The sequence below is a fragment of the Cetorhinus maximus genome, chromosome 15 (assembly GCF_964194155.1).
Source record: "Cetorhinus maximus chromosome 15, sCetMax3.hap1.1, whole genome shotgun sequence".
In the NCBI taxonomy this organism is placed as follows: Eukaryota; Metazoa; Chordata; class Chondrichthyes; order Lamniformes; family Cetorhinidae; genus Cetorhinus; species Cetorhinus maximus.
In genome coordinates this window covers 99,561,715-99,581,908 of record NC_135893.1, presented here as the reverse complement: position 1 = coordinate 99,581,908, position 20,194 = coordinate 99,561,715, and the positions used below count along the sequence as shown (strand labels likewise).

The following is a 20,194-nucleotide window of genomic DNA, read 5'->3' as shown; positions in this document are numbered from 1 at the left end:
CGATGGGGCTCCTGGAAATGGTTGCGGCAGGATTGCCACCGGCTCTCCAGCCAGTGGATGGACCCGCCATGGCAACCATTAAGTTCCGTCCATCTAATACAATCTGAGAAACCTAGAGGCGCAGTGATGTGATACTGTTGCATACCATTTTAATGGGCATAATTGGCAGAGCAGGTTGTGTCTCTAATCAACTTGTTCACCGCACTGATAAGCCACCAGCAAGTCTAAACCAGGTACTTCCAAGACATCGCTGTTCAGAGCACTCCATTGGTCCATGGGACTGTGCAGTGAGCACCAATTCTGTGGCCATCAGTCTAATACGCCTCCAATCTTGACTGTCACTCTCTGGAAATTCACTGAATGAGGATTCTTTGCAGAATTCCAGTCAGTTCTTGGAAATATATTGATGAATAGAACAAGTGCATATAGTTTATATGTATAATAACCAACAATGTGCCATGCATAATTCGTATTCAACTGCTTCATATGTTTACATTGCGGTTATCTTTTCAAAAGTAAGGAACATAAGAATAACTAATTATAAAAGTTTGTAGAGAATTGCTAATTTATAGGTTTTATACAAAACTAAGAGAAAGGTCTATAATGAAGTTACACAGTGAGGTCATCCACTCTACGTGCCTATAATATTTATCAGCTAAGCTAAGTAAAGAAGTTTATTTAATCATTTCTTATAGTTGTTTGGTAGTACAGAACTTGAGTACTCAACTTAAACAAAAGCTTGGGGGACAGCTGTTCCCTGGTTTATTTCCCATGGCAATGCCTTGACCAATCACAGTTGACTTGCCTGGTTTGAATTTAAACAAAAGCTTGGCAGTTAACTATTCCCTGGTGCATTTTCCATGGCAAAACCTGTACCAATCAGAGTCCACTTGCCAACCAGTCAACACTCTCTTCTCATGCAGTATAAATTGTTGTTCCCTTTAGAATTGGTATTCTTGTGAATCTGTCCTGAATAGTGCACAATGAAAAGCTTCAACAGCATTTCTCTTTTTTCAGCAATAATCATTTCTTATTTGAATGTTTTACTCTTTGTTATTGCCTTCATTTTGGAAATGTGCATCAGAATGAAATTTCCACTGCAAAGCAAAATATCTTCTCTATTTGGCACCCTTTTATCTTGTTGGACCTGTAGTGTTTCTGTCATGGATATATTCATTCTGAAGGTGATTAACATCATGCCATATAAAGTTTTACTTTAAATTTTACACCAAAACATGTTAAAGTTTTCTTAGTGGAGCATCTCCCCTTAACTTTCAACGGCATTACTCACTGAGTCCCTCACCATCAACATCCTGGGCTCACAATTGACCAGGAACTTAACTGGGCCAGCCATAGAAATACAAAGAGTGAGTCAGAGACTGGGTATTCTGCAGAGTGACTCACGTCCTGACTTCCCAAAGCCTGCCCACCATCTACAGGACACACCTCAAGAGTGTGATGGAATGCTCTCCAATGGCCTGGATAATACAGTTCTAACAACACTCAAGAAGTTTGACACCATCCAGGACATAGCGGATCACTCTTCTGGCATGCCATCTACCACTTTAAACATTCACATGTGTACAATTTACAAGATGTACTGCAGTAACTTGTCAAGGCATCTTCAACAGCACCTCCCAAACCTGCCTAGAAGGATGGAGACAGCAGGTGCATGGGAGTCCCAGCACTTGCAACTTCCCCTCCAAGTCACACACCATCCTGACTTGGACATATATCACCATCCCTTTAATGCTACTGGGTCAACATTCTGGAACTCTCTTCCAAATCGCGCTGTACCTACACCACATGTACTGCAGCAGTTCAAGAAGGTGGCTCACTACCACCTTCTCAAGGGCAAGTAGGGATAGGCAACAAATGACAGCCTTGCCAATGGTGTTCATGTCCTATGAATGAATGAAGGAAAAACAACACTGCATGGACCTGTTGGGCTGGTAAATTTTTGAGTAATATAATTCTTACCTATTGAATATGCTATAAAATGAAATATTATTCCAATGATTGCAATAGACATATGGCAGATTGTTCCAAGTTAGGATGGTATGTGGCTTGGAGGGAAACTTGCAGGTGGTGGTGGCAGATATAAGCAGTATTGCGAGCACTCATTCACATTGTTTGATGATGCATCACCATTCATCGGTAATGCTAAAACAGGCATTGAAAACAGATACCTATAAATTGGATCATCCAGTTCTACATCTCAAGATCAGAAACTGAGGTGTCCAACATGGTGTGTGGTTTGTGTGTGTGTGTGTGTGCTCATTCCATGCCACATACATGCTGCATGCCATATTGATTAGGGCTCCTTAGGGATGAAGCAGGCATCAGCCCATTCCCAATGCAGGTCTGAGGCCAAATGCCTATATTTAGATCCATTCCTGGAACTATCTCATGCCTGACTACAGCATGTGCCGGTCAGTTTTCTCAAGCGCAGGGCAGCCAAATCCATGGTCTTTCATGGAATCACTGCATACTGCCCCCAAGAAAGCTAAGTATAAGTATTTAACTCACCTGAATGTGAAGCCAGATAAAGCTGGTGTATCCCACCTCCTAATCTCCCACCTCTTGATCTCCTCCGCACAACCCCCACCACCCCATCTACCCCAATCCTCACCATTGTTCTCGTGTTGTCTTCCCTGTCAATCGATTCTTATCCTCTTTGTGACCAGCGCATTGCTTCTTGTGACAAGATTGACCCTCTCAGCATGCCGGTCATCCCCTGATGATGCTGGAGGTTGAATTTTGCTTGATTCTCTTGCTCATCAGTTTTGATGTGGCAGTTCCTGTTTGCTGCAGGCTTTGTAAGATTTCTGGATTTGGGCCCACAGATATCTAAATAGGCAGTCAACTATTCGTATGTTATTTTAAGATAGTTTATTTAGTTTATTAAGAAACAACAGTTTAGATATGATACATCAATTAGAACAAAAGGTATATGGCCCTTAAAGCTTGTGGTAACAGCATTCCGCTTTCTAGTTGAAGTGTTAGGAAACTCTTCCTTTGATCTTCCTCCTCCTCCTCCTCTAGTCCATCTTCCATCTGAAGAAGGCAGCAGCCCAATGGGCACTGCCACCTCACCTGCACCACAGCCCAGCACCTCAGTCCTAGCACCTCAGTCCACCTCAGCAGTATGACACCAATCTATATATCCTTTTTTGGGGGCTGGTAGCTTACCCAGTGTCAATCATCTACCTAACTATTCTGACCAATGGATACAAGACAGGTACTCAAAACGTCAGGGTGGTTACCACCACCTCCCCCCCCCGCCTTGTGCATCGCCCCACTCGAGGTTAGTTTTTTGGTTTACATTTTGCTGAGGGTCATATCTTGGTCTTTTCTAAACACTTGGGAGATAAGTGGGTGCACAGGACACCATCTAACAACTCGAGAATTTGAAAAAGGCAACCTGAGCTAAGTGACCTTGCTGTTTCTGAAGACTATTCAGAGGTCAAAATGTTTAGAAAGAGAGGCAATCAATGCTGCTTAGAAAATCCTATAAAGTGCAGAAGATACCTGCTTATTAAAGACCCCAATTTCTTACAGCTTTGTGGCCAAAGTTGGGCATGAACAAATTTCTGGGCCAGGGAATGCTGCCAGTGTCCAAGAATACCAACATGAAACATATTGGTGGCATTAAATCCAGCTCTGAGGTGAAGAATCAGTAAAGAAGGGAAGAGTCTGCATTTATATGGTAAAGTGCTTCACAGCCAATGAATATCTTATTTATTGGAGTCATTCTTGTTAAAAATAGGCAATAAGATAAATGACCAGTTGATTTATTTTTGATGGTGTTGGTTAAGGGATAAATGCTGGCCAGAATACTGGGAAAACTCTCATGCTCCTCATCAAATTGTGCCATGAGGTCTTTTATGTTCACTTATTCAGGCTAATGGAACAAATATTATAGTATGCAATGTTGTTTAAGTGATTTGGATTCTTCATCTGATAAGTGACTCAGTTGTGTTCTGATGGTTATGTTGTTATAAGATGGTTATGTTTTAAACTGTCTCCTTTAATTCAAAGTAAAATGGCGTAATTTGTTGAGGGGGGAAAGTGATCTTCTACTAATTCTGCCCAGTGACAGGCCCATGCGATTTGGTAGCCATGGGGATAGGGGCTCAGGTCAAAGCTTATTCAAAATCAAATGCCTGATTTAACACCTGGACACAAAGGCCAAAATTTTCCAGCCCCCCACCCCACGGCAGGTTTCCCCATGGCAGAACCAGCGAGCCATTGAAATTCCCATTCATATCGGCGGGACCGGAAGATCCTGCCAGCATGAGGGGCTGGAAAATTCCCGCCAAAGGAAAGGGCAGCAGGCCTTATTGCTGCCAAAGATACAGGTTCAGAGGCCCTAGAGAGAGAGAGAGAGAAATACTATTATGTGTTCAAAGCAGGGAAGCTATTGCTGTGAGAGGAGAATGTTGGTGAGAATGGATTCCTCATTTGAAGGGATGGACCTTGTAGAAATTTAAAGACCAAGAACTCATCAGACAGTGCCTTGCTGCTAGAAGTCAATTTGATTATACTCAGGAGGATTGAGTGAAGGGACTTCTAAAAGGACTCTGGAAGACTTGCCCCATTGTAGAATGGAGAAGAGAGCCTGTTGAATAGCTGGGAGGAATTCGGGACTTTAGAAACAAGACTACATTTCAGCTAAGAATGTAATGTATAAACAGGGCGTGGGGATTTTGGTTGTGTTAAGTTAAGAAGAAATACCTTTCTGTTGTTAAGTGCAATAGTTGACTACTAAGTAATGTTTTTAGTTTTGTTTTGTTTGTTTTGATTTTAGTTTTGTTTGTTACAGTAAAAGTCTTGAAACGTGAAATCTTGCTGCATGATCCTTTGAGTTGGTCATTGGGAAATGCATATCTCTTGGAAGTCATCAGTCTTTACGAGGATTGTAACTTACCTTCAGAGAGAGGAGTGGACATGTGGGAGATACATAGGGAGAAATCCAGTTAGAAAAAAAAAGTGAACAGTGACATCACAGGAATGCTGCAAGTCGATTGGCTGGTGAGTAACAGCCAGGGACTGTCTGTAAAGAGCTGGAATTTAGAAAAACATAAACTTTTAAATAACCCTAAAGAACCAACCTTATAATGAATTTAGAGACACTAGCAGAAGGGAAGTAAGAAAACAGTGAGTCAATTATTTCTTTTATTCTTAACTGATAGCCTTTATTGGATGACTAAGGTTTAAATTAGTACAGTAAGTGTTGGTGAGATCAGGCATTGATTTAATTCAAAATTAATTAAGAAAATAATTAATTAGTTAAATAAGATACATTAAGGATGGAAAGACAGGTGATGTGCTGCGACTGCAGGATGTAGGAGCTCCTGGATGCCAGTGTGATCCAGGGCAAACACGTCTGCAATAAGTTTTTTTTCATTCGTTCATGGGATGTAGACATCACTGGCTAGGCCAGAATTTATTGCCCATCCCTAACTGCCCTTGTTCAGAGGGCAGTTAAGAGTCAACCACATTGCTGTGGGTCTGGAGTCACATGTAGGCCAGACCAGATAAAGACAGCAGATTTCCTTCCTTAAAGGACATTAGTGAACCAGATGGGTTTTTACAACAATTGACAATGGTTTCATGGTCATCATTAGACTTTTAATTCCAGGTTTTTATTGAATTCAAATTTCATCATCCGCCATGATGGGATTTGAACCCAGGTCTCCAGAGCATTACCCTGGGTCTCTGGAATACCAGTCCAGTGACAATACCAGTACGCCACCGCCTCCCCTGAGCTGTAGCTTCAGGATCTTTCGCTCAGAGTCATTGAGTTTGAGGCTGAGCTACGGGCGCTGCAACAATTCAGGGAGGGGGAATGTTACCTGGACACTTTGTTCCAGAAGGTGGTCCTTTCCTTTAGGCTAGGGTCTTCCATTTGGTCAGCAGTCAGAGACAGGAGGGTGTGACTGCAAGTGAGGCAGGATCGAGAAGGTAGAGTTGGAGGAGCCTCAGACCCTGCAATTGTCCAACAGGCTCAAGGTGCTTGCAACCTGTAAGGATGAGAGTAGGGAGTGCAGGGAGGATGAGCAAACTGACCATGGTACCATGGTACAGGAAGCCATTCAAGCAGGGGAAGCTAACAGGAATGTAGTGGTAGTAGGGGACATTATAGTAAGGGGAATCGACACAGTTCTCTGCGGCCGAAACAAGAGTCCAGATGGCTGTGTTGCCTGCCTGGTGCCAGGGTTCAAGCAATCTGCTCTGGGCTGGAGAGGAACTTGCAGTGGGAGGGCAGGATCCTGTGGTCATGCTAGAGGCTAAATTAAAAAGTAGAACTTCAAAGACAATAATCTCTGGATTATTACCTGAGCCACGATCAAATTGGCATAGGGTAATAAGATTAGAGAGTTAAACGCATGTCTTAAAGATTGATGTGGGAGAAATGGGTTTCGATTCCTGGGGCAATGGCATCAGTATTAGGGAAAGTGGGAGCTGTACCTTCGGGATGGTCTTACCTCAACCTGCGATGGGACCAGTGTTCTGGTTAGTCATTTAACTAGGGCAGTGGAGAGGGCTTTAAAATAAATAGTGGGGGTGAGGGAAGATATGGTAAACCAAAGAAAGAGGAGAAGGTAAGAGAGCAGGATAGCAATAAGGGTAATGGTTATCAAAGTGTGTCAGGAAGGGACAGGCTGTACAAACATAAGAATGTGCCAGTAGTTAATGCTAGAGATTGTGAAAATAATAAGACAGAATTAAATGCACTCTACCTTAATGGATTTATTGCCCATCCCTAATTGCCCTCGAGATGGTGATGGTGAGCTGCCCTCTTGAACCGCTGCAGTCCCTGTGGTATAGGTACACCCACAATGCTGTTAGGGATGGAGTTCCAGGATTTTTGACCCAGTGACAGTGAAGGAACGGCGATATATTTCCAAGTCAGGATGGTGAGTGGCTTGGAGGGGAAATTTCAGGTGGTGGTGTTCCCATGTATCTACTGCCCTTGTCCTTCTAGATGGTAGCAGTCTTGGGTTTGGAAGGTGCTGTGTAAGGAGCCTTGGTGAGTTTCTGCAGTGAGTTTCTTGTAGATGGTACACACTGCTGCTACTGTGCGTCGGTGGTGGAGGGAGTGAATGTTTGTGGGAGGGGTGCCAAACAAGTGGGCTGCTTTGTCCTGGATGGTGTCAAGCTTCTTGAGTGTTATTGGAGCTGCACTCATCCAGGTAAGTGGAGAGTATTCCTTCACACTCCTGACTTGTGCCTTATAGATGGTGGACAGGCCTTTCCGCAGGATTCCTAGCCTCTGACCTGCTCTTTTGGCCACAGTATTTATATGGCTAGTCCAGTTCAGTTTCTGGTCAATGGTAACCCCCCAGGATGTTGATAGTAAGGGATTCAGCTATGATAATGTTATTGAATGTCAAGGTGCAATAGTTAGATTCTCTCTTGTTCGAGATGGTCATTGCCTGGCACTTGCGTGGCATGAATGTTACTTACCACTTGTCAGCCCAAGCCTCGATATTGTCCAGGTCTTGCTGCATTTGGACATGGACTGCTTCAATATCTGAGGAGTTGTGAATGGTGCTAAACTTTGTGCAATTATCGGCTCTGTTAATAAAGGATGGGATCTGTACATTAGTGAGACAGGATCTTTGATCAGAAGATCAAGATGTAGAATCGGTTTGGGTGGAGCTAAGTTGTTTAGAAGCCACAAAATAGTAGTGGTAATGTAGGGTATGGTATAATTCAGGAAATTAGACGTGCATGTAACAAGGGTAATACCATAGTCATGGGGACTTCAATCTCCATATAGACTGAGTAAACCTAATTAGCACGAATGCTGAGGAGGACACATTCCTAGAATGTAAATGCAATGGTTTTCTAGAACAGTATGTTGAGGAACCAATTAGAGGACGGGCTATTTTAGGCCTAGTATTGTGCAATGAGAAAGGGCTAATTAATAATCTTGTTGTAAGGGAGCCTTTAGGGAAGAGTGACCATAATATAATAGAGTTTTACATGAAGTTTTTGAAAGTAATGTAGTCCAATCTGAAACTAGGATCTTTAATCTAAACAAAGGAAACTACGTAGGTATGAGGGACAAGTTGGCTGAGGATTGGGGAACTACATTAAAAGGTATAATGGTAGACAATGGCTAGCATTTAAAGAATTAATACATGGTTTGCAACAAATTTACAGTCCTTTAGGGTATATAAAGCCAGCAAGAAAAGTGTTCCAACCATGGCTAAGAATAGAAGTTAAGGATTCTATTAGATCAAGGGAAGAGGCATATAAAGTTGCCCAAAAAAATAGTAAGCCTGAGGATTGGGAGCATTTTAAAATTCAGCAGAAGGAGAATCAAGAAATTGATAAAGAAAGAGAAAATAGAATATGAAAGTAAACTAGCGATGAACATAAAAACAGCCTGTAAAAGCTCCTATAGGTATGTAAGAAGGAAAAGGTGAGTAAAGGCAAATGTGGGCCCATTACAGGCAAAGAATGGAGAATTTATAATGGGCAGTAAGGAAGTGGCAGAGAAACAAAACAAATACTTTGTGTCTGTCTTCACGGCGGAAGATACAAAAAAACCTCCCTGAAATATTGGGAAGCCAAGGGACTAGTGAGATTGAGAATCTGAAAGAAATTAGAATTTGTGAAAAAGTAATGCTGGAGAAAATAATGGCACTGAAAGTTGATAGATCCCCTGGACCTGATGATTTATGTCCTAGAGTGTTGAAGGAGGTCGCTGTAGAGGTAGTGGATGCATTGGTGGTCATTTTTCAAAATTCTATAGATTCTGGAATGGTACCTGCAGATTGGAAGGTAGCAGATGTAACCCCGCTTTTTAAGAAAGGAGGGAGAGAGAAAACAGGGAACTACAGACCTGACGCCAGTAGCAGGAAAAAGGCTAGAATCTATTATAAGGGATGTGATAACTGGGCACTTAGAAAATAATGGTGGGATTGGGCAGAGTCAACATGGATTAGTGAATGGGAAATCATGTTGGACAAACATGTTGGAGCTTTTTGAGGACGTTACTAGCAAGATAGACAAGGGAGAACTAGTGATTATGTTGCATTTGGATTTTCAGAAGGTTTTCGACAAGGTCCCACACAGGAGGTTAGTAAACAAAATTAGAGCTTATGGGATTGGCGGAAACATACTGACATAGATTGAGGATTGGTTAACGGACAGAAAACAGAGTAGGGATAAACGGATCATTCTCAGGTTGATAGGCTGTGACTAGTTGGGTACCGCAAGGATGTGTGCTTGGCCCCAGCTATTCACAATCAATGATTTGGATGTGGGGACCAAATATAATATTTCCAAATTTGCTGATGACACAAAACTTGGTGGGGATGTGAGTTGTGAGGAGGATGCAAAGAGGCTTCAAGGAGATTTAAACAGACTAAGTAAGTGGGCAAGAACATGGCAGATGGAATATAATGTGGAAAAATGTGAAGTTATCCACTTTGGTAGGAAAAACAAAAATGCAGATTATTTCTTAAATGGGGAAAGATTGGGAAGTATTGATGTCCAAAGAGACCTCGGTGTTCTTGTTCATAAGTCATTGAAAGCTAACATGCAGGTGCAATAAGCAATTAGGAAGGCAAATAGCTTTTGTTGCAAGGGGATTTGAGAACAGGAAGAAGGAAGTCTTGCTGCAGTTGTATGGAGCCTTGGTGAGACCACACCTGGAGTATAGTGTGCAATTTAGGTCTCCTTACCTAAGGAAATATATACTAGCCATAGGGGGAGTGCAATGAAGGTTCACCAGACTAATCCCTGGGAAGGCAGGATTGTCCTATGAGGAAAGACTGAGGAGACTGGGCCTGTATTCTCTAGTGTTTAGAAGAATGAGAGGTGATCTAATTGAAGTGTACAAAATTCTTACAGGGCTAGATAGGGTGGATGCAGGAAGATGTTTCCCCTGTTGGGGGGTCTAGAACGAGGGGACACAGTCTCAAAATAAGAGGTAGTCCATTTAGGACCAAGATGAGGTGGAATTTCTTCAGTCAGACGGTGTTGAATCTTTGGAATTCTCTACCCCAGAAGGCTGTGGAGGCCCTGTCATTGAATATGTTCAAAGCAGAGGTCAATAGATCCCTAGATACCAATAACATCAAGGGATATGGGGATAGTGCAGGAAGGTGGCGTTCAGGTAGAAGATCAGCTGTGATCTAGTTAAATGGTAGAGCAGGCTTGAGGGGATGAATGGCCTACTCCCTGCTCCTATGTTCCTATGTAACAATTGGTGGAAACCATCTAATGCTGTGCTAAATCCACCTTGGAGAATAGAATTCAGCATTAACAAGAAGTTTGCTTTTTTTAAATGCTGTCATCAACATAAAAAAATCTGCCATGTGGAAAAACAACTTCACTTCTGGCATCTGCTGCATTCAGTTGACATCTTACAGTTCTTTTGGATCTTTTACCCTTTTTACTGTAGATATTTTTGGTGTCTGCATTTCAGATGACTCTTGTAAGTGAGATCTCACTCCCTACATCTTCAAATTGCCATATCTGAGTAAAATGCTTTAGCACTCAGGATAATGAAGAGAGAATTATTTTACTGATGACTTTAGCTATTGATTTTATCCCATGCCTACATGAAGTTCTCATTGTCTATGAGAGCTGGTAGAGTAATACTAATAATAGGCTTTAAAAGCCAAACTTATTTATTAAAACAGTAAACAGAAATAAATAATAGCAGGAACATAACACTTCTGAGTGTTGTTTTAAACATTGCTAACTTGTCATATTGTGGAAAATAACCAAGCTTAGTGTTATAGCTATGTTAGAATTACTTAGTATACTGTGTTTCTTTAATCCTTTCAAACCAATTATATAATTTTATGGTGCACATTCTGCCCAGCAAAACCTCAAAACACAATTTGCCTATTACACAGCCATGTGAAGGTTCCGACCAAAATGGTGGCAGGTGTACTTGTAGAAAGATGTGCGAATCCTATCAGCCACAGACCTGCAGTTCCTAAATGGAACTTGTCAAAGTTTATTATGTAGCACATTATCCTTTAGTTTTGCAGAGACATTCCAACTTTAACCTGAGACCACAGCAACAGACATAGGAGGAAACATGGCGGTGAATGGAGATTCCGAAAACAAGGAGTTCCAAACCCCACTCCTAGTGGGTACATTGTTGGCAGCAACCCCACTGGATGAAGCTGGCATATTGGCCTGCAAATGACAGAAATGTGGACTGCCTGGATCAGATCAGGGTTGCGACCTAGACCTCTGAGGATTGAGGCCATATCTTTCGCACATTTTTGCCCCTTACAAATGGGGTTGAGGAGGAATTTGCCTCTTCCTTGTAAGTGTTGCCCTGGCACCCCCACAAAGCTGGAACACTGTCACGCAGTATGCTGTCTCCTTCAGTGGGCAGACACCTGAAATGCACCTCTTGTAACTTGGGTGCATGCCTGTCATATTTAAATTCAGAGATTTCCCAACTTCACAAATGTTGGTAGGGTGAGCACTGAAAGTCTTGAGTAGGTACCTCCCGGAACTTACACTGTGATGTAGTCTTTGCAAAGCATCTTTCCTTATGGTTTCATTATTTTAAGAAGATGTGCGGCCTTTAAATCTCATGATAATAAACTGTTTTGGACAATCTGACCCAGTTCTAGTCCACCATAATTCAGGGAAGAAATGCAAGTTGTGATTTCCAGTTCAGTAGAATAACCTTCTGAAAACCAAGCTCAATTTATAATACTGAAATGAGCCACAAATCACCCAAAAATATCAGTGACAGGGTGTAAAGCTTGAAGAACTGTACATTTGAAGAAGACAAGTAAAGGCATCCAATCCAGGCTTATCGCTCAAAGAAAACACACTGGGAGATTATCAAAAAATGAATCTGTGGTGTTGCGCTCCAAAACACATTCTCTCATGTCCAGATTGATTGCTGGTTTGGGATTCTGGTGATTCAATATAGATGAAGGCTGAGAGGCCCATTCCAGAACATGATTGATTCAAAGGCAGGGAGGTCTCCACCACTTAACTGACATGGAATCATAGCAAAACTCTGCAGTTGCAAGTTTACAGAGCAATGAAGAGCCTTTAGACCTCCTACATCAACAGATATGATTATTAAGTTTTAGAATCGAATAGGGGAATAAATGGTATGAGATATTACACTCATTAGGGTAGAAATTATGATCATTGCTGTGTAAATGCTAAATATAGTTGTCCCTCATACCTTTCTGTGCTGCTTTTGTGAAAACATTGTTAGCTCTATAAGGTTCACACAAGAGCAGCACCAATTATAATTTCTGCTCTATTTTGTCAAATCAGGTCCAATGTAAAGTAAGGAGAAAGGACTCAAAATGTTGTATTTTGCTTTGGAGGCTTACTGGTGTGTTATAGTCTGGCCATGTGATGATGGCTGAAACAGGAGTAAAGAAGAGACAGATTGGTTCATTTAAAATGTGAGTCAGTTCATGTGACAAGAGGATAAAGATGGCTTTGTAGCCTTTCGCTGAGGTTATAGAATGAGATTCTATTCTTGTGATGGGTTTGGGATCAGATTCCACCCTTGTGACTGAGCATGAAGTCCTTGTGATGGAACATAGGTTTAAATGGTTTTCAGGGAACTTGTATTACATTAAGCAAATCAAAGAAATTCACCAATCATGTTTACTGAAATTGACAATAAAATGGTTCATTGGGCCCATATGGAAAGCTGATCATGTATCAGGATGCTGACAGTAGCAGTAACATTAGCCCTCAGCAATAATAAAAATGAAACGCTCACTCTGTGAATATATAGAGATGGTTATTTCCCCACCAACTGATGTTTATCAATCCAGAACAAGCAGGGAAATAGCCATGAACAGATGCACAGTAACCACCAATACCAATGTCTCTCGAGCGGCTTCAGGAACAGTCTCAGTTCCCTCCCATTACGATGAAAATATCAGATAATTGACATCGCCAAAATCCTTTTGCTTTCCCAAATAAAACCACCAAAAAAAACTGGTAAATTTTGGGGGTTACAGTACTAGCAACCATAGGGATTGCCTTTCAAAATGTGATATTTTTAAGTTGACAGAATTTTATTGCTTAATTCCTGATTCCAATCAAATTGAGAATTTTACCACGTAACCAAGGCACTGACTGCATCTCATGAACACAGACCAACGGTATTAACTCCATCATAAGAATTTAAGAAAAGGGAGCTGGAGTAGGCCATTTTGCCCTTTTTGCTCTGCCATTCAGTAAGATCACAACTGATCTTCTACCTCAACCCCGTCTTCCCACTCTATCCCAACATCCCTAAATTCCCTTACTACCCAAAAATCCATCAGCCTCTATCCTGAATACACTCAATGGCTGACCATCCACAGCTCTCTGGATTAGAGAATTTCAAAGATTCAGAACCCGTGAGTGAAGTTTCTCCTTTTCTCAGTCCTCAATGGCCAATCCATTATTCTGAGACTGTGACCCCATGTTCTACATTCCCCAGGCAGGGGAAACATTTTCTTAGCATCTACCCTGTCAGGCCCCTTAAGAATTTCACCTCTCATTCTTCTAAAATAATGATCAATTATTATCATCATTATCATCCTTAACACATGGAGGCTACATGTAGCCTTTCACCACCATCTACAATTCATATTGAGAATGAGAGTGCCATATATGACAGTGAGTGAGCACCTCCACACCAAAACCTTGATTGTAATACCGGAGAGGTGGCAAACCAAGCTGATCTGGAGTGAAGCCTGGGAGATTTTAGGAACAATCTTAACCTTGCCCCCTCAGCAGCAACCATTGGTGGGGGGTGGGTGCAGTGGAGCTAGCAGTTAAAACATCCCATGGGGCTCACCCACCGACTTCCGATGCCAATGTCATTGGTTGCGATTTTAACCTGTTCTTCTGAGCACACAAGACGGACACCCAGCAGTGGGATGTCTCTCTGTATGAGCAATTTGGGCTCTGAAGCTATGATTGGAGCTCAACTGCCAGTTTAACGACAGACCTGAGCAGAGGTACGGGTCTGTACCTCATGGGAATAGGAGTCAGAGCCCAAGTTGCATATTTAAAGAGGAGCCCTACTGGCTTCTGCCAGGTGTCCCTTTTTGCCTGCTCAGTAGAGCAGTTTAAACTCACAGCCTGCACCAGGATCAATGTGGGTCATTCGTGGGTGTGTCCCAGGGTGATTTTAACTGCCCGCCAGGAATCCATCGTTAGTGGGGGTTAAAATTTCCCCTGCAATTCCATTAGTCTAGGCTGGATTTGACCTCAGGCTTTAAAGCTGATTGTCTTTTTAGTGTTTTAACTCACTGCCTTGTTCAGTTCTCCATCAAAGACAGGAAACATTTGCCCCATCAAGGTTTCAGTTCTCAGTTGTCGGAGCTGAAAGGTAATGTTGAAAGCCATCCTGGTACCCAGTGTGGATATTGCACAGGAGAGTGAATCTCAACAGTGTTAATCTTTTGTTTAGCTATTACACCTGTCTGTCTAGCTATAGGTCAGTTTTAGCACTGTACAGTAAAATCTTTACTATACAGCATGTGCAAGGAATGGGTGGTGTCGGTTAATCAAAAATGCCGGTTAACGGAGAGTTCCATTTACCAATGGAATACAGCACAATAATTATAGCATGAATTAATATGCAAGTACTCAGGAAGTAAAGAACAGTATTCTTTTCATTTTTAACCATCAATAGTACACTAAAGCATAAATTGAAGTGTAAAATACAGTACTGTATAGAGCTATGAGTTCCAGATAACTTCATAATTGCTCCAGTTGGTAAAGTGAAGATTCATTTTAGGGGAACATCAGAAATTCTAGTTAGTGGAGAATTCTGGTTGGATAACACAAAGTTTACTCTATGTGGATTGTCATGATCACAAATCATAGCCCCGAATTACTTATGGACATATTGAACTGTTTAAGTAAGACCTGTGTTTTTTTCAAAAAAAAAGGACATACAAGCAAAAGCTGGCTGAGACTGTAAAGTAACCACTTGCTGGAAAATTCTTACGTGGATTACACTTGACCAACTAATCCAGAGAATGGAATGTCGCACCTGAAAAGGTGTCAAGGCCTACTTCAGACATAGGCACTTCAAAGGAAGCGATGCAATGCAAAACCTGAACTGTAATCTCCTGTGGTTGCAAAGATAATGGAGGCTGATTACCATCTCAGCAGAAACGATCTCCTGTTGAGATATATCCCAGACTGTGGACATGATCTGAATTGAAAGAAGGCAGTTGCTGGGCAAAAAACATGGTTGTTTTTTTCCCTTCCAGGAATACACAAGAAAAGGGGTTAAAAAAGCCAACTGCAACCTTGGTCTCTGTGTTCTAGTCTGGTGTTGTAGTGCTAGTGTGTGCTGCGAAGGTCACAGCTGAAGAACATCAACCAGGTATCCCTGCGCTTGCAGTAAAAAAGTTTCTCTCTCTGATTGCTAGAAGCAAGTCACAAGTCAGCAATGCCACAGTCAAACAGGAAATAGGACAACTCCTTTCAAATAACCTGCAGAACCAAGAATCTCCAAACCAACTGCTCAACTGCCAAAGTCAGCTCTACCGGAATCATCCAATTTAACGGCTGCAATGTTTCACCATCTACACCTCACAGACAAGAACAAAGACTGACTCATATAAACTTCTATTCCTGGACTCACTTCTCATTTCTAACCTGCGTGCATGTGTGTTGCGCTTTTATTATTTTTTTCTCGCATTTTAGTAACTAATAAACTCACTCTTTCTTTGGCTCAAGAAAGCCTGGTTAAATTGGCTCCTTTTAAAACATAAATATATTTGGACTGAGAAAAGGTATCCACGAGGGAAGGGATCCTTTTCAAAATTAACCTTTTTTGTGACCGACCAAGGGGGTTGAATAAAGAAGGGGAGCCAGTTCATCCCTCCTCACCCGGGAGCATAACATTTAGGGGTATCTCGTTCAGGATCATAACAAACCGGGGGACCTTGCCTGGGGACCAGTCATAGCAAGATTAAACAATAAGATTTGGAATACTGGGGATTAAAGGTCGTGGGTTTTAATATGGTACATATGAGTTTATGTTCTTTGTTTTCTGAGCTTTATCTTTGTAGAAGAAATCCAAATTTTAATTTGTATTTTCCGTGCTTTTGTGTTACCCTGGTGATGATCAAAAATAGGTCCACAAGGAAGTGGTACACACTGATGTTATCACACAGCCCTACAAGCTCCAGTTCTTTTATTATAGTGTATATTCTCCAATGCAGAGATACATTAGACCACAAAACTATTTTACCTGTCCTTTTTTTTAAAAGACGTTTTAAAATTTAAAAAAAATCCAAGCTTGGGGATTTATTTTGTTTTATTCCTCTTAACTGTAAATTCGATTCCCTGACAAGCCTTGCGGGAACTCATTTCTATGTATTATTTAAATATTGTCCTCCTTTGATGTTTATGAAAGGTGCTAACTACAGAGGTGCTCCTTGCAGATGAATTGTGTTCACAGGCAAGCAATTAATCTGCCTCTGTACTCTCACTTTAACTTTAATTAGAAATGTGAGACTGTGTGGTGGCTGATGAAATAATGATGAATGATCTCGTTTCACAATAAATGAGGTCACACTAGCAGCAGCTTTCCTCATGCATAATGGGAACCTGTTTTATGTGTTGGGCAGACAAGTGATTGATCATCGACCCCACCCATATGTATCATGTTTTTCCTGGAATTCCAATCCTAGCAAACAACAAGGAACCTTCTCGCTAGTGATTGTAACCAATTAGCACATAAACATACCCTCCTAGCAATGCATTGCTTGTATTCTATTGTACATATACATGGCTGTTAAACTTCTACTTGTTGAGCAGCTCAACTACCATAACTGGGTTATTAGGTCAATAATCTATTTAACTAATGGTCAAAGACATGGTTCACTCTGGGCCAAAGGATAGCAAGCTGATCAAATACTAGACTTTGCCTCATGTTTTAATCAGCTCCCTGACTCAACAGCAGTATAAAACATTCTGCAACATTCATTATATATAGGATAATGGATAATGGTATTACAAGGTAGATTTCTAATCAAGGGGCTCAGGTCAAGATTAACAGTCATGATATCAATCCTGCAGGTTCTGAAAGAAATAATCTGTAGTTGATTGTCAGAACGTAGATTACCTAGAGAATAATGGCTATCTGGAAGTAATTGCGAGAATGTAATCTCCTCGAGAGCTCAGATGATTTTTACATTAACACTCTGAATGCCATGATAAGATTACACTAGCAATGGTCTCCTGTGTAGCCATTATTTTTCCTATATAGTCTTTAGATTTTTCAGGACTGGTTTTATTTTGTCTTCATTTTGGATTTTCTTTCTTCCCTTGGCATAGCAGAAATGGAATTTAAAGAGCCAGAATCCTCATGAAATAGTGCTCGAAACATTTTTATTTATTACTATGTTCCAGGTCAGTGACAGCCAAGATAAGAATGTGTTGTTTTCATTACAGTGAGACTTCGATGTGACATGTGTTGTGTTTTATTTCATTTCATTATGCTACCTTTGTAAACAAATTAGCGAAGGTTTACCAAACATGTTTTCATTAAGAAGGTGCGCTTTGAGTTTGCAGTTGATTACTGGGAAATAAAACATTGTGTTTATTATAACTAACAATGAACTAGCATTCTAAAATAGAGCACATGAATCATTGGAGCTAATGGTCGTAACACAGAGACAAAAGAGATACACCATTCCAATCAAAGCACGTAGATAGTGCTTTCTGCTTGACTTGGGAAATTTATTTGACTGATAGATTATGCGCTCACAACAGACAGCAGAAACTAACCCCTTAGAAAGAGAGCCAATTTTAATTTAACTTGCCCGTCAAGAACTGAAAGGTATGGATACCACTGATTCTACATTCCTCATTCACTTTCTCACTTTAAAATCAGTAACCCCAGCATTCCACCCAATCCCTTGGGATTCCTGTTCCATAAATTAGCCTAAATTACATCCCAGCTAGAGTCTCTACAGTCCTTGGTGAATCTGGACCCATGCTCCCTCATTTTACCGAGATGTTATTGATTTCTATTATGCCTTGTGGGGGAAGGCAAAGAAACCATTATGGCCGATCATGTTTCACCTAGAAGTGAATTTGACCTCAGGCCACCAAAGGTCAGTGGAAATGATAAGCGTTAAATGTTAAATGCACTTTTTTACTTATCCTCAAAAACTACACAAGCTTGTGACACTAAATATTAGAGTGATTTGGGGCAGACAATCAATGTAAAACAATCAGCAGTATTTTAGGTTTGCATTAGGTTCTAATTATATATTCTGATAGAAACGAAAAAGTGTGAGCATTTAAAATTAAAAAGAACAGAGAATGTTGGAAATGAAGGGGTGATAGAGGCAGCATCTAAAAGAGAACGTTAGGTTAATGTCTTCACCGGAACTCATGACTTAATCTCCTACTTGAAAAACTTACTCCAGGTTCTGAAAGATCTTATCCTGGAATTATCTAAGTGATTTTTTCAGATCTGTATGAAATTCTGTTTTCAAACAATTCGATATTTTAATTTTTTTTTATATTTAGGGAAGTAGGTCTGTAAAGCAAACCACTGGCCCAACGATTTTGCTGTGCTGCAAAAGTGTCACTATTATTTACTAATTTTGAAATAATAGCAGAATTTCCTGCAAAAGTGGCTATTGCAGCTTCCTGGAGAGTGCAGTAGCAACGCAGGAGGGTTTTGTGAAGCATGTTCAGCCCTACGCTGTAGCCCCCACTTCATGACCTGATAAACCCCAGCAAAACTGCCAACGCCCTTTGTACTGATTGTGATTGAAATTCTGTACAGTGGGAAGAGATCGGAAAGAAGTTTAATGTTATATGTTGCTGTACTTATGCATAGCATTCCTACAGATAACAACCAGTGCATTCACAATTGACACAATGGGCAGGATTTTACTGGCCTATACTAGGTGGGAACAAGGCAGGGGAGGGCCGGTAAAATCATGGGGATCCACGGCAGATCAGCTCCCTGCCCATGTCCTGTCGTCAAAGAATTTTACTGACGGTGGTGCTGTGACTGGGTGAGGAGAGGTGAACTGGCTCCCCTTCATTCAGTCTCCTCGGTTGGTCGCAAAATAGGTTTTTAAAAATTTATTTTTCCCAGAACTGTCTTTTCCAATCCAAATGTATTTACATTTTAATAAGGATCCAATAAAACCATGTTTCTTGAGTCAAAGAAAGGGCAAGTTTATTAGTTACTAAACCCAAGAAAAAATAGTAAAAGATGCAATGATGCACACACACACACACACACACACACATAGATAACATAAGTAAGAAAAGTTAGAGTCCAAATAAAAGTTAAAAGAATATACAATTGAGTTCTCTGCTTGTCCTTAAGGTGTAGGTTATTGAATATGTGGCCGTTTGAAATTTGCTGGTTTCCTTTAAAATCCTGGAGTTGAACTGAAGTTTGGGTAACTGCACCTTGCTGGAGACAATCTTAGCTTCAGAAAGAGAGACAAAGAGAGAAAGAGTGAGAGAGAGAGATATTCCTTACTGCTTCCTTCAGCAGATTTTCCAGATGACTTTAACAACTTCACTCTGTGTCTGGTTTGGCAAAACCAGTTCCTATACCTCCTGTTTGTATATTCCAAGAAAGTAATTTGATTAACATGTCTTGCAGTCATTGTTGTAGAACAAGTAATCACATTTTTTATCTTTTATCTCAGAAACTTTTGATAACTGGAGATGGGGGCTTTTCATCCTCCACAAGGGGTTTTGAGTGTCTGTTGGGTGTATCTGGTTAGCTAGCAGTTCCCATTGACTTGACAGAATTACCGCTGATTAAAGTCCAGCACTTAACATTTTTAATGCCTTCCTTTCAAGAGTTTCATTTTGAAGTGGACCTTGACACCCCTCCGAGATGTGAAATTCAATGCAACATGTCAGAGCAGGTCTGCAGTACAATCCAAATTGGAACTTTCCAGAAAAGTGTCAACTTACAAAGCCAGACATCAAGTGACTGGTGGTAATAACCTTTGGTCAGTGTTTTTTCTTTTTTTTAAAAACAGGTCCTCTTTAAACAATTCAATATGTTTTTGGTTGGCTGGTGAAGTTATAGGTAGATCGCATTCAGTCACAATTTCCTGTCATCATGACAGCGGGAACAGGATCGGCAGGTTGCCCTGGAAACAAGGAGGCGGAAAGCCAATTCAAATATGCAAAGGCCCTATGAAAGATTGTA

At 41.0% G+C, this 20,194-nt stretch overlaps 1 protein-coding gene across 3 annotated transcripts in view; it reads left to right on the top strand.

Moving 5' to 3' along the window:
• Positions 1 to 20,194, top strand: part of fbxl16 (F-box and leucine-rich repeat protein 16) — a 173,861-nt gene that overhangs the window by 115,834 nt on the left and 37,833 nt on the right. Inside the window, exon 4 of one of the 3 annotated variants that reach the window (XM_078559059.1) lies at positions 14,925 to 15,720. The exons of the other annotated variants lie outside the window; for them this stretch is intronic. Within the exon in view, the coding sequence (XP_078415185.1) occupies positions 14,925 to 14,961 (37 nt within the window). The 3' untranslated portion in view covers positions 14,962 to 15,720. Of the gene's footprint in view, positions 1 to 14,924; positions 15,721 to 20,194 lie in introns of those variants that run through there. 3 annotated transcript variants of the gene reach the window in all.